Consider the following 17,560-nt stretch of genomic DNA (forward strand, 5'->3'; position numbering starts at 1 on the left):
AAGAAAAAAATTTGTAATAACTAACATATTTATAAACATCACATACATGTGAAACCCTCCAAGAATTCTAGTCCATACTTGGAACTGGCCCGTTAGTATATCTATTGCTCTTCACCAATCCAAAATACGTCAAAATGACAGTGAACAGATTGCACTACTAAGTGGCGGTGGTGCACAACACTAGTTCTCCTCCTCTGGAAGGGGAAGTCATGACAGGCTTTGGTGGCACTTCTAATGAATCTAGGCTTCCTCGTAACATTTCAATCACTTTACTCATTGTAGGTCCTTTGAGTGGGAAATGTTTGAATGCACCACAAACCCACTGTAGTCATTTTCTTTGCAATATCATTTTCATAACTGGTGTTCACTCCATCATGTCCAAATTGCTGCTGCCTTGCTCAAGTTTATCATAAATCCAATCTGGAAAATACTTGGGTGTGGCAGTTGGCTTCAACATTCATATTCTCCGTCCACCCACCATGTCTTATAGCATCATTCCATAGCTGTAAACATCAGATTTATGTGAAACTCCACCTATGTTTTTATTCCAAACTTCTGGAGCAAGATATCCTATAGTCCCTCTAGCTTCTGAAATTGAAATGATGCTTTCTTTTTTGGGACAAAGCTTGGCGAGACCAAAATCGAGATCTTTGGACAAAAACTTTCATCCAAAAGGATATTATGTGGTTTTATGTCAAAATGTAAAATTCGAGTCTTGCATCCTCTATGCAAGTATTCAATCCCTCGAGCGGTCCCTATGGCAATTGGTAGAACATATCCCAAGTCAAGGATGGATTAGTGTTATGTACCTTGTTGGAAATAACTTTTTCAAGGGACCCATTAGCCATAAATTCATAGATGAGAGCCTTTTTCCTCCCTTCCAAACAAAACCCAGGAGGGTGACAACATTAACATGGGATGTTCTGCTAATGCTTAGTACCCCAACCCCATCGTTGATAAATTCTTGACCATTCTCTTTGGATGTAGCCAATATCTTTACAGCCACCGGGTAGCCATTTAGTAGCACTCCTTTGTACACCGCGCCATAATACCACCTGGCCCAATTTAACTTCAAAAGATTTGGTCATTTCTTAATATCTGCAAATTTATATCTCGTGAGAGCAAGAGGCCCATGACTTTTGAGGAAGTCCTCAATGTTTGGTCAACCTCGGATCTCTTCCAAAATTTTGTTGTTTGCCTTTGTACGTGTTTGATTTTACGTTGAAAACCATCAAAATCAAGGTGGAAGCAAGTAGTTACCACCCGCTTCCACCAAAACCATGGTTTTAATCCTACCACCTTCCACCAAACCATAGTTTTGATACTACAATGTGCTTCCACCAAAACCAGGGTTTTGATACTACTATTTGCTTCCACCAAAGCCATAGTTTTGATGCTACCACGAGCTTTCCACCAGAACCATGATTTTGATACTTTTTGCTTCCACCAAAACCATAATTTGACAGTTTCCAATGTGAAACCAAACATGCTCTTAGTGATTTGATTGAACAACAAAATAGTGTAATACATAGTAGAAGTGCTGCAATTGCTCCGCAGGTACAACCTATCAAGTATAGTAAGTAAATATATTAGTAGGAAATATGAAAGATTTCTTGATTGGTTTGATACAATGTTGCAATGCTGAAAAATGAAGTGATCTAACAGACGTTGAAGAAAAAGATGCGATCTGCCAATGTAAATTTTGATGCTTGGCTATATATTTGGAATGTATGTACATTTTGCTAACTCAAGAGTGTTAATATATTTACACTCAATAGCCATTAGAAAAGGGCACATTAAAAATCCCTAACCCAATGGCCCCCTTTTTTTCAGCCGAGATATGGAAGAAGCTCATTTAAAATCATCGAGCTAAGGCAGCACAGCAACATGGTAGAATGCAATGTGGAAAAAATAACAGTTGATATTGAGTAATGGATTGAAAGGTAACAAACACTACGTAAATCGTGAAGAAAAATGTGGAAACAGGACGATCTATTACCAATTATAAGTTTCGTCTTCAAACTCCATGAGCTTTCTGCAATAGAGAGCAAAGAGAAATTAGAGCCTATATAAATGAAAGTTACGCCAAAAAATGCTAACTCAATCATGCAACTGTGTGACTACGAGCGGTTTGGGATCTTTCCCGAAAATTTCAACTAGAAGCCTACGGCATTCCCTAAGCAAAAACTATTTAGATGTTGATTATCAATTCCTCCATAAAATTCTAAAATCCTTGTTCTTTAAAAAAAAAAAAAAAAAACCCATCTGCTTGTGAAGTATGTATGAGAGATCTTGCAACAAATCCAGGCATGGTGTTAAAAAGACTTGATGGAGGAGTTATCACATTTCATTGGCGGAAAAAACAAAATCACAAGAGAAACTTGCAAGATAACTTCTACTAATAAGTAATAAGGGTTCCAGCCAAGACCTGCTTATTTAATCAGGAATTAAGTTTTTGAATTTGAATTCATCTGAGGGTTTTTGGTCCTGTAGATGTTTCTTTTACTGGGGGCAAGCAATTAGGCGTTTTTAGCTTCAATCCAACGCAATTTTGGCCCCAAAAAAAAAAATCGAAACGCAATCAAATCTTTTTCTTGAAATTTAACCCCCCCCCAAAAAAAAAAAGGCTTTCTCTGGAAGCCAAAATCAATATCACAATGAGTATGAAATAGTCTACCAATGCGTAAATTTAAGAAGCGATGGGCGAAGTTGAGTAGAGATAAGGGGGAAGAAGAGCATACTGTTCCCCTTTTTCTACCATAGCTGTATGCAACATGATATCAATCCGACTGATGACCGGTGCACAGGGCCGTGTTATTCCTCAAACTCCCATAATAGAGTCACATTCTTGACATTTGGCAGATACAGAAAGAGATTGAGAGGCATTTCTTTTTTTCTTTTTTTTTATACACAAGGAAAAGGAAACTAAACAAAAGTTCCAGTGTCCCGCACCAAAACAACATCTAACTCAGGGGAAGGGAGAGGACTGAGAAGATTTCAACAGATGATTACGAAGATCGAAGGTGAAGGGACCGATGAAGGTAAGGAAAAACATTCGGCAGCTGGACAGATGTTATTATAGTTAGAACTTAGAAGTTAGAACTGAGAAGATTATTATTTTTTTCTTTTTCTTTTTTACATTTTTTTAAAAAATAACAAATATTTTTAAAATTTTTTTGCGTAATTTACACCACCCAAATTTGTCACGGACAATTCAATTATACTACAATCTATGAATCTATAATCTATTTTTTAGGCAAGCTGAATTGGAGGAAAAAAATCATCTCGAATCGTTTTTATACCTGGGTTAAATAAGCTCATTTGTCCTTTTTTTATATATTTTTTATTGCTTTTTTATTTATTACTAAATTCAATTTTGAAGCAAGATTCAAATATTAATTTTTAATGAAACGATAAATGATCTTAAGGTTTTGATTTTACTCGTGAATTTTTGGTGGTACAATGCGGTAGATGAACATAAATATGTTATCTCTATTGTTGTTGTTGTTGTTTTTTTTTTTTTTTTTGAATGTGGTATGATTGTGATGTGAATCAAGGATCTAATGCATGTTATTTTTTTATTTGAAAAAATTATACTCCTTCTATTTAAAAATATAAAATATTTTTAATTAAATTTTACCTCCGAATAAAGTAGTCACCTACTTATCAACTAACCTTATCTTTTTATTTACTTCTATTAAATACTCTATAATAACTATAAAATTATTATCAATAGGGACTTTTAAAACAAAAACAAAATTACATACACCTCGAAAATTAAAATACATTATATTTTTAAACATTCAACTTTTTAAAAAATATCTCATATTTTTTAATGGATGGAGTATTAAATTATATACATCATGTAATATATGTAAATTTAAAATGAGTTATATACACTATATGGATTTTATTTAAGATTTTAAAACTCCCATGTCCCCAAATTCACATGCTGTGTTGGATAGAGACTCTCTCAATTAATGTAGAAATATCTTGGCCCTACTCATTTAATACATGTATAGGAAGACATTAATGGACAATGACACTGTTGAGTTATCCCACAAATAAAAATTCCATCGGCAAAAACTGAAAGGCCATCGAAAGAGCTGCGAGGTAAGTTGAAGGACGATATGACTTAAGAAGGACCCTGACCGATTGTTTGATGATGAAGATAAATCTAGACCCAACTACGTAAGTTCAGCAGGAGGACAAATTTAATGACATGATCTGTATGAGTATACTATTGAATTCTGGGGATCATTAGCTTCATTACCCAGATCCTCCAAATCTGGTTGATTGAGATGATGAGGATTTCAACTTATCTTCACAAATCGGGTTGCTACAGAGGACAAACCTAGTTGCAGATATATATTGAGACTTTGTTCTGAGAGTGACTTAAAGAGTTGGCATAAATGTTAACGAATTCAATTTATCGATGATGGCAAGCTACCTAAACCGTTGCCATCCAAAACATATCAGGATGATCGTATTATGAAGCAGAGGAATCTAATCAAAACTAGAAGGTGAGAGAAAGTACACATACCCCCTGATGAACCTGAAGAATAAGGAGGCCATGGCTCCAGCCATGGTGCTGGTGCTTCTAATGAATCAGTAAAACAAACCCTATCATAATCTGGAAAGAAACAAGTAAATTCATCCGAACTTACGTCGTACCCACATCTTCCACCTGAGATTCTGCAATCATCACACAGCCCTTCTTTCAGTTCCCATTTAACCTCAAAGCCTTGATCTATAACATCCCCAGGATCTATGACATCCTCCATTAAACTTCTCAGAACAGGAACGGTAATACTAGTTCTACATCCCAGGCCAGTCCTGCTCCGACTCTCACCCCGCAAAAGTATGCTTCACGAGGAACACCATGTACTGGGAAATCAAATCTCACAGAAGTTGATGAGTTCACTCTAGTCGTATTTTCTGAAGTGTCGCAGTCATATAATAGAGTAGAGTTCTCATCATTGAGACTGTAGCTAAAGAAGCATAATCCAACGTGATGTTTGTGAAATGATCATTGGACACTTGGTACCCCACAAATCCATTCGTGCTATCCGAAGAGTCCTAGCGGTGAGGTTGAGATCGATTACGTGAAAGTTCTGGGACGTGATGTTGATTGTAGCATTGTATCCATGACAATCCAGCTTGAACTTGGGATGGCCACAATAATCAGGCTGTGAATGGACCCAGAATGGGAAGCTCAGGTTGGTGAAGCTTCCGCAGCTGAAAGGCTTGCAAGCTGAGAATTGTTCATTTGCAGAAGCGAAATAAAAGAGAATAATAGAGAGAAAAATAAGGTCTTGAAGAGAAACTGGGATAAAAGAACAGGAGGATCCGTATGCAGTATGATTTGCAAAGAATATGGCTTTAGAATGGCTGCTTAACAAGTAACAACTCTCGCAGGACTATAAACCAGAATTAAGGAAACATAGACACGCTTTGAGTGATAAGGTCAATGATGGAGGCTTAGTCTACACGGGTTTGACTAGTTGAACTTGATCGTAGGAGAAATCAATTGAATTACATATAAATAGAATTATATATGTGTGTGTCTGTGTGTGTGTGTGTGTATGAATAGCATTTTCGAGCAGGTAGAAATGTTCATCCTCGTAACCAAGATTAGAGTTTTATCTACTATTGATTTTCAATTCGACCATTCCCAATCAAATGTCATTTTGCCGTTGAAAATTACGTATTAATGACAACCGACCATACTCAAAATGTCGATCAAGAAACTGCCTCTCAATTTCGGTTGTGGACTGATTTACGAGGAGGAAAAATGGAGGGAGAAACGTTTAAGGATTTTGTTTTTGTTTTTTTTTTTTGTAAAATTAATTATGGATTTTGATCTTTTACAAAATGAACGGAGAATCATGTTTAAGGATTTTTTTTTATAAAATGAGAATCACGTTTAAATTTGAAAATTTAAATAGTACAATGTCACCAAAACCTGTAATGAAATATAATAAATTTTGAGCTCAGTTTAAATACTTTTTGAAGGCTTGCATATCCTTTTGATGGACTTGCCTGAATGGCCATTCTCTTTAATATTTATTATGGCAGATAATATTTCATGCCACATACTCCCTCCAATCCTTAACAATATAAGGCAAACTTAATTAATGTTGTGCTTATTAAGAAATGGTAATAATATCATAAAAATTGTTAATATATATATATATGACATTTCAATTATGCCTTTCTTTATAATTAATAATAAATTGATCTCTAAGAAGTCAAAATGATAATAAATAAATAAGAGATAAAATTGGAAAAAAATTAATTAATCTAACATTGCCTTATATTAAGAAAAAAAATATTTTCAAAGGAGTATATTATAAATTGCATTCATAGATATCCGATCCCCTTCAAATTTTTTACACATTTTTATTTTTATTGGTGCTGCACCGCTAGAATCTAAGGAGGAGTTTCCAACTTCTAAGACCTAAAATATGGGATGTTGGTGATAGACATTTTTATCAATGGATTTTTTTTTTTTAAAGGAAGAATGACAATTTAAAACCATCTAACAAAATTAATGTAAAATGAATATGCGTACTATTTGAATTTTTAAATTTATCACCCAAACTTTTCACATTTTTTTTTCGTTTAGAAAATGAAAAGATCCAAATAAGATATATTATTACAAAATCATATCTAACCGATGCTCTCGGCATCGTTGTGAAGCAACTTCCTCAAACCTTTTGGTGGATGATTCAGGCCATACACACCCCAATTTAGTGAAATGGTAAGGAGGCCAAGAAGTCTACACACTTATTTCCTTCCTGATATGCATGATGAACCTCAACTTGCCACTCCTTCAAAAACAAACAGATTTGCCCAGGCTGTTGGCTTTCATCAAAGTGGCATATTGTGATAGCAGAGTCACAACTAGCATATAGTTAACATCCAACTCAATATTTCTAAAACCATATTCCCAAGCCATAGTTAGGCCATCAATCATAGCCCATAGTTCTACCTGTAAGGGGATACACACTCCAATGTTGTGGCAATAACCATGCAACCAAGATCCATCAAAACTACATAATAAGCTCGCTGCCCCCGCTCAAACTTTCATTTTTACAAGTTAAAAGCCCTCATTTTAAATATTATTTTATATGTAGTCTTTAATTGTCATTCTTTCAAAAAAAATTTCTAATTCTTCTCTTGAGCGGAAAGCATGACAGGCTTTGGTGGCATTGGCAATGAGTCTAGGCTTCCCTCTAACATTTCGATCACTCTACTCATTGTAGGTCTTTGAGTGGGAAATGTTTGCATGCACCACAAACCCACGATGGTCATTCTCTTTGCAATACCATTTTCTTGATCTTTGGTGCTCGCCCCACCCAAATCTACGCCTTGCTCGAGTTTATCATAAATAGAATCGAGAACATAATTCTCATCAGTTGGGTCATTGGGTTCGATAGATATGTTCTTCTGCACTTCAACCATGTCTATTAGCATCACTCCATAACTATAAACATCAGATTTATAAGAAACTCCGCCTATATTTCTATTCCAAACTTCTGGTGCAAGATATCCAAGAGTCCCTCTAGCTTCTGAAAGTGAAATTACGCTCCTTCTCTTGGGACAACATTTAGCAAGTCCAAAATCTGTGATCTTTGGACAAAAGCTTTCATCCAAAAGGATATTATGTGGCTTTATGTCAAAGTGTAGGATTCGAGTGTTGCATCCCCTATGCAGGTATTCAAGTCCTCGAGCTGTTCCAATTGCAATTTGGTACAATTTTTCCCAAGTCAAGGATGAATTAGTTTTATTTTCCTTGTTGCGGATAAATTTGTCAAGAGATCCATTGTGCATAAATTCATATACGAGAGCCTTTTTCTCGCCTTCCAAACAAAATCCAAGGAGGGAAACAACATTAACATGAGAAGTTCTACTGATGCTGGCGACCTCATTGACAAATTCTTCCCCATTTCCTTTGGATGGATTCAACATCTTTACAGCAACAGGGCAGCCATTGAGTAGCTTGCCTTTGTATACAGTACCATAACCACCTTCTCCCAATTTAACTTGGAAAGATTTGGTCATTTTCTTGACATCTTCAAATCTATATCTTGTGAGAGCCAAAGGCTCTTGATTTCTAATGAAGGCCTCCATTTGTTGGTCTACCTTAGATGTCTTCCAGAATCTTATCTTCTGCCTCAATGATCTGATTTTACAACGGAAGATAGTAATGCAGATTAAAAGTGTTGCAGTTGCTCCACTTGTAAAACCTGCCATGACACATGGTGGATAAATGTCTGAGTAGAAAAGAAGACAGATTAATCTGAAGATATAGCAATTTTAAAATTTAAAAACTTCGAAATCTGAATACATTTAAATTTATATATATTATTAAGCATATGGTGCTCTTCAGTTATATATTTGCACTTATTGCTTTGACAGAGTGCTATTCAGACACGTTCAAATGTAGAAGCACATTAAAACCACCCAGCTAAAGCTGAGCCATCAACAAGGTAGTGTGAGAAACGTAAGAAGTATTAGCTGATATGAAGTATTGAATTAGAATATAACAGATACTGTGTAAAATGTATAAAAGAAAAAAAAATGGAAACACAAGGTTGGTCGACCCATCATTACCTATTATAAGTTCTTTCTTCGAATTGCTGGAACTTTCTGTAACCATGAGCAAAAAGAAATTAGAGCATAGTGTGTGTGTGTGTGTGTAGAGAGAGAGAGAGAGAGAATTATTTAAAGTGTTAAAACAAAATTTTGAAAATTGAACTGATCATTAAACAAGATAGGATATTGTTTCAAGAGTCAATGATGAGACTGCAACTAAACTGTGATCAAACTGTTATAATTGGGTTGTTAATCTAGCCTAGACCATAACTTTGTTCCCAATTGAATCAGCCTCGAGGTCTTGCTTAATTTTGTTCTATTTTTCATTTTTAAAAATTATTTTGTAAATCACTTTTTAAAACTTGTTTATCAAATTAAAATAAAAAAATTATTTGATTAAGCTAATTAAATTAATTTAAAATAATTTTAGAATTAAAAAATGGGCATGATGATGGTTATTCGTGATTAATGGTAATCATCTATAATATAGTGTGATTTGAAAATAAAAGAAGAAAATGAAAATACCTCTAAGAATTAAAAATAAAAATAATTTTAAAAACATGTAAATAAAAATACTTTTAATTTTAAAAACAGAGATTAAACCAGTCATAAATACTCATGACTAAGTATAACTATCATGAGTAACTACTTGGCTAGTTAAGTACAAGAGCTGATATCATGACACCACTCATAACCATCAGTGTAACTACTTGGCTAGTTAAGTATAAGAACTGATATCATGACAACAAACAAGCCTCAAGGAATTTTATCTACACCCTACCAGACAAACCGAAGAGCATAGAAGTTATCTATGATGTGAGATACGATGCAACGAATAAAGAAAGCGTGACAAGAACAAAACACTGATATGCATAATGCAGAGAAACTGAAATGCCTGCAGATAGAAGGAACAGAGAGAGAAGCCATACTTGCAAGATTAGGACACACAAAGTCATAAGATCCGTCTCGGCAATGACAAGAAAATAGAGATCCATTGTCACGGACGCTTCCACAAATTCCTCCAGATTGCATGCATAGTGAGCAGTAACTCCAGTTTGCGAGATACTGCACATCAAATCCCATATCCAAAGCAGCCCTCAGCGATTCAATTCCACCAAAAGGGTCCACAGTGACGCCCATTGTAATCGGCACCACAAGTTGAATTCCACAGTGCTGAGAAATCTCCGTGAATAATCGTCCTGACTGATGATCTTGATTCATCACGAAGAAAGCCTGTTTTTTACTATCATCCATGCACGTGATGTTGTTTTGGCCGATGGAAATCCCGGGATCACAGTCATAGAACAGGGTCATGTTCACGACAGATGTGTCGAAGGAGAACAGAGAGGGGTCCAATGAAGTGTTGGTGAAATGGAAAGAACAATTATCGTAGCTGGGAATGTCTGTTCGGACCATTTTTACAATCCAACGATCTTGATTGATACCCGTCAAGGTGAAGTTTTGGGAGCCGATTTGAATGGAAGGTAAGTTAGAGGGCAGGCACTTGACCTTGAAACCATCCCTTCCACAGTAACCGGGTCGGTTTTCTCCCCAGAAAGGGTAGGGTATATCAAAGTTCCCACAATTGTAGGTGTAGTGGCAGTTTACGTAGCCATCATCTTCCCTACGACTCTGGTATTGTGGCACAGTCGTTGATGACAGCAAGAGATAGCAGAAGAAGAACAAGTTTCTGAATGTGTACGAGAAAAGCATTTTGTCGGGAGAATTAGGGTGCCCAGTCGTGTTCTGCTTTCATGGCCACCACTTACTGTGACTGAAGAAAACGGGCCAAAATTTAATAGGGGTTTCGTTATTATTATTAGTTTTAAAAAATATTTGCTTTTTGCGATGCTATGTAACTTGAGCTTTGTTTGATTGCACTTTTTTTTTTTTCCTTCGTTGTTTTGGTTTCTCTGCAATGGAAGCACTACGAACGGAATCAATGGCCGGATGCAAAAGGGACTTCCTAGTGAAGTCCAAGGTTTACGGTTGCATTGCCGGCTGCTGCTCGATCAGCATCCATTCTGTTTCCCTCGTCTTGTACTTTGGACGGGAAAAGTGAGGGAGACGCCTTGGATTTTTGTTTAGGATTTCACGCAGTTAATAAAATGTTTAATTATTTTTTATTTTTTTCTAGACTTCAAAAATAGACAAACAAAAAACTGATGCAACTTCGCAACATTGAAAATCTCCATTAATATCCTATCGGTTTCGAGCAAAGTTGTCTCTTATAGTAAGACACGTGTAGGCAATCAAAAAAGCAAGGATTGATGGGAAATGAGCAAAGAATTATCGCTACAAGCATACATCAGGGATAAACAATTTTGTCCTGTCTTGGCGGGAACAAGAAAACAATTTTGCTAGCGCCGCCTCATCCATAGACCAATTTTATTCTGTCGAAAATACACCACACATTAAGGGAGGCATGCATCGTGCTGTGAGTTTCAAGTCCGCGTGAGCCGTTGTTGAACTTCGTCCGAGAACTAATGTTAGTGATCCATATTAGTATCACCAAAGCGATGTTTGAACCTAAAATCCAACTCATTTAAATTTTTTTTGAGCATTTAAATGTTGCCGATTAGACCTTGTACAAAAACTGGTTTATGTTGGATGTCAAACATATGGAAGAAGAATAGATAGAAAGAATCTTGACTCCCTGCCTGCAGTTGCGTCATCTCATGGCTCTTCGTTCAATTGGGTTCCTCTGTTTTTTCATTTTCCAAGTGGCTGCTCAGATCAACTCTAATCAACCACCTAAATATGATCTTTATGTAGAACAGAGTGCAGAAAATCCAATGGTTAATAGCTCAAAGTTTTGGAACCATCGGATTTGAACGAAGCAGAGACGTGATAGAGCTGCTGGCATATACATGATACGAATAGCAAAGCATAAAACAGGCATGCTACGTTAAAAAACCAATTCTAGGAATTGACCACCACTTATCTCAACATGCTGTCTGGCCCACAAATTTTTGGCTTTTCAGAAATTTAGTAGTCCCTCCTAGTCCTAGTAGATCAGTTGTAGACTGCTAGACACTCATGTAGAAGGATTAATATTCTACCTCTTCATGAGCTTCAAGTGGAACCAAGCAGATATGAATGGGGAAATCAAGGAACGTTATTCATAGACTTACAAAGCAGACGAGGTCAAACTTTTGAGATGATTCCATATAGTATGCCAGTTCATTAGTTTTTATGTATGTATGTAAGTATAAAAAACATGGGGTTGCTTGGATGCTTATTCTTTAAGAACCAGGCCTCTTGAATTAGGATTCATTTCATTTTTGCTTACAGATCCAAGCCCATATGAAAAATCAATACTTGTTGGTATTTTGTAATCTGCGCTCGGCCAGTGATTTTATCCCTCACTTCTGAATTCTGATATGCTATATTTACTAATTATAACACGAATCTCCTTCCTCATAAATGACTCAATAAGTCGATTGGTGAGCCCGCGCAAACCCGTTACACAGAAGTTTTTTTTTTTTTTTTTTTTTACTTAACTAGAATCCAAGTTGACTCCACTTTACTCTTACATTAGATTTGGTTGGTTAATGGAAAAGTAATGAGAACCATTTTTGGGGGAACGTAAAGCCTAGGGACGAAATTTGAATAACGTTTATACGTCAGTTCTATAAAGTGCCATTTTCTAGATGTTAGTTTTTCAAGTATTGACAAAAAGATTTTTTGTAAGAAAAATTAATTTCATATATACAATTAGAGTTTGCAAAATTGTAATAGAATTGAAAAACGAACCAAACTATGAGATGTTCAGTTGGTGTATTTTTTTTTTTTAAATTATTTTGGCCAATTTGGTTTTGAATTTTAGAAAGCTAAATGCTCCAAATTGAACTAAGCTTATTACTTTTTATTTTTATGTTTTTATAATGTTATAAATTGCATGTATGATGTAACCTTTGATAATAAATAAAAACCCAAATCCAGGTTAGAACTTAGAAGGAAGACATAAGAACAGTAAGAGAGGTATGCGTATCATGGAAATTTGTTCACATAACGTTATCAAAAAACTATGAAAAACTATGAACAAGGCTTACAATGTTGCACTAGGCTGTTATTTTCGTTTTAAAAACTTCAACTCATACTTGTACTTGCGATTCTGCAACAAAATTTGCATCATGTTAATTGTTCTTGTTGGATTTAAATCCTCTAAAATTAAGACCTATGAATTTTGGTAAAGTTATCATTTTTTTAGTATTTAATTTTTATCATTCTATATATTAGTTTTTATAAAATAGCATAACACCTACTAAGAAAAAATGGTGAAAAATTATTTAAGATAATTTAAACATATATAAATTAAATTATGGGAGACACCAGTAAAAACAATGAAATGGATAATTTTGAATTCCATTAAGTGAAATGGAGAAAAGCTTAAAAAAAATACTAATAAAAATTGTTGGCTAAGACCTCTGAATTAAAAATATTTTTAAAAGTCTCGTAAAAATAATAAAATATAATAGTATAATATAATTTATGTAACTCACCTCAACTAATGGAATAAAATTTATAGCAGTTGTTGTTGTATTACATTTTATAAAATATGAAATCTTTTCTTTTCTTTTTTCTTGAAAGGCAAAATCCACAGAAGTTTATTGATTTCAACGTCAAAGGATTTAAATCCCGCTTTTAACGCTATGTTATATTAAAAGCAATATTCATCCATCAAAGAAAAATAATATTCATTAGTTATACACGTACATGCTTCCTCGCGCCTTACATTATTCAGAATTCACATCCAAAAACATGCACAAGATTAAACATCAGACACTACTCTGAAATGAACCCATTACAAAGGAAGATTCAGACGTTGATGTCGAAGACGTGAAAGGCTTTGGTGGCATTTCGAGAGTATCCGTACTACCTTCCAACATTTCAATGACTCTGCTCATGGTTGGTCTCTGAGCAGGAATTGTCTGAATACACCACAGTCCCACCATTGTCATCTTCTTCGCAATCTCATTCTCCTCCACGCTTATCACACCGTTAACCACTCCCACAACATCACTTCCTTCTTCAAGCTTCTTGTAAATCTTCAATGGAGGGAAATACACCTCGCTCCCTGACCCATTATTGCTTTCTTCAGATTCACTGTTATCCTTCTTCTGTCCTCCAGCCATTTCCAACAGCATCATTCCGTAGCTATATACATCAGACTTATGTGAAACTCCTCCGATGTTTTTGTTCCACACTTCTGGAGCTACATACCCGACTGTCCCTCTGGCATTTGATATGGAAATAATGCTCTCTTCATTGTTATTGAGCTTAGCAAGTCCGAAATCTGAGATCTTTGGACGATACTTTTCGTCCAGAAGGATGTTATGTGGTTTTATATCGAAATGCAAGATCCGAGTGTTGCATCCCTTGTGCAGGTATTCTAGTCCTCGAGCTATTCCTTTGGCAATCTGATATAAAGTCTCCCAACTCAATGATGCAACAGTTTCGTCTGTTTTCTTATTGGAAATGAATTTTTCAAGAGAACCATTGGACATGAACTCAAAGATAAGGGCTTTTCTGCGTCCTTCTAAGCAAAATCCAAGCAGGGTGACGATATTAACATGAGAGGTTTTGCTGATGCTAGCAACCTCGTTGACGAATTCTTCGCCATCCCCAGTTGATTCGTGCAAGAGTTTTACTGCTACGGGACAACCATTGAGTAGGTTGCCTTTGTAAACAGCACCGTAGCCTCCTTCTCCAAGTTTAACTTTGAATGAGTCTGTCATTTTCTTCAAATCACAGAAGCTGTATCTTTCCAGAGCCAGAGGGCCCTGACTTTGAAGGAAGGCTTCAATTTTTCGATCCATCTTCTTGTTGCCAACGCGGGTTGTTATGAACCTCCATATTTTAGCTTTGTTTCGGCATATGATGACTGCTATGAGAGGTAATCCAATTCCAGTAGCTACAAAACCTATGAAAAATAAACAAAAATTTTCATCATGGTGCTTTGAAATTGAGCTTTGATCGATCTGACACCAAAAAAACATGGAAAAAAAAAAAAGGAGAAAGAATATTTTTTGCCATAGAGGTAGAAGCTCGAATTTAAGATGCTCAAGACGATCTTGGGACTGAGATGTCATACCTAAAACTAACTTCAATACTTTGTTTCTTTTACCTGCCATCAAAGCACAGCACACTTAGAGATTATGAAAATTGAAAAATGAATATGTACTCTACAGAGAAAGAGAGAGAGAGAAGAGAACATACTGCTACTGCTGCTAGCAGAACAGGCTGTGTCATGGCTTGTTCCATCGCGACAATAACACGAAAACACAGAGCTATTACTCTGCTGATTCGTTCCACATATGCCTCCAGAATCCTTGCATGTTGCACACTCAGAGGCTTCAAACTTCACTTCAAACCCTTCATCCAGAGCATTCTCGGGCGAATCCGAGGTACTATCCACTGAAACCGGCACTTGAACACGATACCCGCAGCTGTCAAGTCCTGAAAATTGCTGCAACTGGGTTCCATTCACGAAGAAAGCGTGCTTAGTAGAATTATTCTGGCACGTTAAGTTGTTCGCACCCGAAACCTGGGAGGGGCAGTCGTAGAATACAGTGATGTTTTGAACTGTAGGTTGAAAACTAAAGGGACTGCCATGCAGAGAAGTGTTGGTAATATTGGGAGGACAAAGATCATAGTCTGATTCTGGTAGCACAAGTCGCATGGTAAAGCCAGTCTGGTTAATCTGCAGAACATTGAAAGTTTGTGAGCCAGCTTGAATTGTAGTGTTCTGATCATTCAGGCATACGAGCTGGAAGCCATTTCTGCCACAAAAACTGCGTCGGTTGTGTCCCCAGAAAGGGTAGGAAATGTTTGTGAGAGATCCACAACTGTATGATTGGCTGCAAACAGAGTATGTTTCATTTTGCTGAGAGTAGGCTTGTGGCAAAGCTATGGAGAAGAAGGTGATGATAACTATGGATGTAAGAAAACGGATAGGATGATTATCCATTGGTGGGAGCCTGTGGGGTTGATAGTAATGGAGAAGATGAAAATACACTCAGCTCAAAATGTTAAATGGAAATTATTCTGAGTAGAAGACTGGAAGTGTGACAGACAAAATAAAAGCGAGTTTCGGACCAATCTATCTTTTGCAAGTTTATGTGAACACAAAAGGACAGTCCGAGATTAGCTTGAATTATTTGTTCAGAAAGTAATTTGAATTTTCTTGCCTCACGGTTTCCGGCTGAGCATACCTTTTTTGATTACAATAGATATACCTTTAATTTATCTCTAACTGCCTTGACTACGCCTAGCATGTTGACCACATCACATGTTACCTTCATAATAAAAAAAAGAAAAAAAGAAAAATTGGTTAGAATGATTTTTTAATATTCTCTAATATAAAATAGGAAAAATTAATTCTCAGCTCCTTATAATTTGCCTCAATTTTGAATCAAGTTCTTGTAGTTCCTTTTGTTTTAATTAGGGGCTTATACTTTTAAATGTTAGACATATTAATCCTACAATCTTAAAGCCCTAACATATTATCTAGCACCGTTGATTTAAGCTGATGTAATATCTAGGTGGAAAATCGTGACAGCATGAACTGTTAGGGAGAGACCGAAACTTCAAAGGAGAAGCAAGATGTTGTGTAAAACATCGTTTTTGGTCTCTGCATCTTCCTCTCTGCTGGGTTCTCTCCTTCCTTCATCACTGACTCTATTTTATTTGTTTAGGCCAATGACACCATGGAGTGATGAGTGTGTTCTAGCTTGAAGGAGGAGAAATATGCCTTAGGTTTTGAATCTTTGGACTCTTGTGTCATTCGTGTTTCTTCTTGTTTCTTGATTGTTGTTGATTTCGCTGCTAAAAATGGAAACTACAAACATGAAAAGCTAGCCGTGTTCGCTCTTTGTTGTGTTCTATCTATTTTCTGCTCGTTCAAATCTATGTTGCCTTCTCAATTTGGAGGCTGAGGAGCATGAAAGTATTCTAGACACAGGAAAGCATGAATGGCTATTTACTCTGTATCCATATTTGGGTCACTGTAAGAAGCTAATGAATGGAGTTCACCTTGATTGTCTCATTATTCTTCAACAATTACAAATTTTACTAACCAAGTCAACTTCATCATCACTATCCTACAGCCACTTTGTTTTATACAGCCATTGTATTTTAAAGAGAAAAATGCTCTGTTTATCTCTGTTTTTAGGTGAAAAAACTTAGTTGAACACAAGAGAATAAAACAAAAACAATGAGAATATAGTAGCATGATAAAATAGAACTTAAAACATAACTTCAGTAAATTTAAGATTAGCTGCTGTAACACACTCCATTTCATTTAGGCAATCAACTAATTGGTTCAGGTACCACTTGGAAAGCAAAAATAGCATTGCATGTTCACACAATGGTTCACACTCATTAATGCACACGTAAAGCCTTGAATGGATCCCATTGAGATAACCAATTCAATGAATTAATTAGATCATCCATTACTAACATTACATGCTTTCATTTGCCACAGTAAGAAGCACACAAAAGCAATAGACAAGTAAGCACAAGCCCACGATACCTTCTTATGCTATGTGAAACATTTTCATTGTCTTTAACAAATGAAATTCCACTAACCAAAAATAAACTTCTTGACCTTTTTATTTTGCAACTCTTTTCTTTTTGAATTATTTAGTCTTATTTGCAAATGAAGCCGACTTTGCGGAATTGTGAAATATTCATTAGTGAGGCGATGAAAGACTAATCCTTCGAGGTCGTCTTCTTTCCTGCCCCATAGCTTTGCAATTTTTGACAGCCCAAGAAAGGTAAGCAGCATTGCAACAATATAGATGCCACATCAACTTAACTAACGGTGTTGGATGATGAGTTAAGGCTTTACTCAAGAAGGGAGGGACTAACGTTGCTAACAATTAAAAACATAAGGGGCCAAGTGAAACAAAAGAAGTTACAACTACCTGATTCAAAATTAGAGAAAACTATAAGA

At 35.9% G+C, this 17,560-nt stretch overlaps 2 protein-coding genes, 1 long non-coding RNA gene and 1 pseudogene across 3 annotated transcripts; all 4 read right to left on the reverse strand.

Moving 5' to 3' along the window:
• Positions 1 to 157: 157 nt before the first annotated feature.
• On the reverse strand, positions 158 to 1,156 carry LOC129300177 (LEAF RUST 10 DISEASE-RESISTANCE LOCUS RECEPTOR-LIKE PROTEIN KINASE-like 2.4; annotated as a pseudogene).
• Positions 1,157 to 1,528: 372 nt separating this feature from the next.
• Positions 1,529 to 2,922, reverse strand: LOC129300176 (uncharacterized). The gene is made up of 3 exons (XR_008590717.1): positions 2,742 to 2,922; positions 2,000 to 2,035; positions 1,529 to 1,564 (listed from the first exon to the last, which is right to left on the reverse strand). It is a non-coding gene; the product is annotated as an uncharacterized LOC129300176 (long non-coding RNA).
• Positions 2,923 to 4,792: 1,870 nt separating this feature from the next.
• Positions 4,793 to 10,314, reverse strand: LOC129300175 (LEAF RUST 10 DISEASE-RESISTANCE LOCUS RECEPTOR-LIKE PROTEIN KINASE-like 2.7). The gene is made up of 5 exons (XM_054938708.1): positions 9,531 to 10,314; positions 7,201 to 8,279; positions 6,848 to 6,994; positions 5,048 to 5,189; positions 4,793 to 4,938 (listed from the first exon to the last, which is right to left on the reverse strand). The coding sequence occupies exons 1-5, from the start codon at positions 10,312 to 10,314 to the stop codon at positions 4,793 to 4,795; spliced, it is 2,298 nt and encodes a 765-aa protein (XP_054794683.1).
• Positions 10,315 to 13,276: 2,962 nt separating this feature from the next.
• Positions 13,277 to 15,660, reverse strand: LOC129300180 (LEAF RUST 10 DISEASE-RESISTANCE LOCUS RECEPTOR-LIKE PROTEIN KINASE-like 2.7). The gene is made up of 3 exons (XM_054938713.1): positions 14,824 to 15,660; positions 14,699 to 14,731; positions 13,277 to 14,527 (listed from the first exon to the last, which is right to left on the reverse strand). Exons 1-3 carry the CDS (start codon positions 15,572 to 15,574, stop codon positions 13,383 to 13,385), a joined length of 1,929 nt encoding a protein of 642 aa, XP_054794688.1. The 5' UTR covers positions 15,575 to 15,660; the 3' UTR covers positions 13,277 to 13,382.
• Between the last annotated feature and the right edge of the window lie 1,900 nt (positions 15,661 to 17,560).

The sequence above is a fragment of the Prosopis cineraria genome, unplaced genomic scaffold, assembly GCF_029017545.1.
Source record: "Prosopis cineraria cultivar Desert tree isolate PC_DT_omini unplaced genomic scaffold, ASM2901754v1 PC1464, whole genome shotgun sequence".
Taxonomy (NCBI): domain Eukaryota; kingdom Viridiplantae; phylum Streptophyta; class Magnoliopsida; order Fabales; family Fabaceae; genus Prosopis; species Prosopis cineraria.

What these genes read in the sequence shown, in the direction of transcription:
- LOC129300175 (XM_054938708.1), bottom strand. Translation starts at nt 10,314, where the DNA reads ATGCTTTTCTCGTACACATTCAGAAACTTGTTCTTCTTCTGCTATCTC. An exon ending in TGTGTGTCCTAATCTTGCAA is followed by an intron (nt 8,280 to 9,530) that starts GTATGGCTTCTC and finishes TTTTCTACTCAG; the next exon opens with ACATTTATCCACCATGTGTC. An exon ending in AGCACGAATGGATTTGTGGG is followed by an intron (nt 4,939 to 5,047) that starts GTACCAAGTGTC and finishes GCGACACTTCAG; the next exon opens with AAAATACGACTAGAGTGAAC.
- LOC129300180 (XM_054938713.1), bottom strand. Translation starts at nt 15,574, where the DNA reads ATGGATAATCATCCTATCCGTTTTCTTACATCCATAGTTATCATCACC. An exon ending in TTCTGCTAGCAGCAGTAGCA is followed by an intron (nt 14,732 to 14,823) that starts GTATGTTCTCTT and finishes CTTTGATGGCAG; the next exon opens with GTAAAAGAAACAAAGTATTG. An exon ending in AGTATTGAAGTTAGTTTTAG is followed by an intron (nt 14,528 to 14,698) that starts GTATGACATCTC and finishes TATTTTTCATAG; the next exon opens with GTTTTGTAGCTACTGGAATT.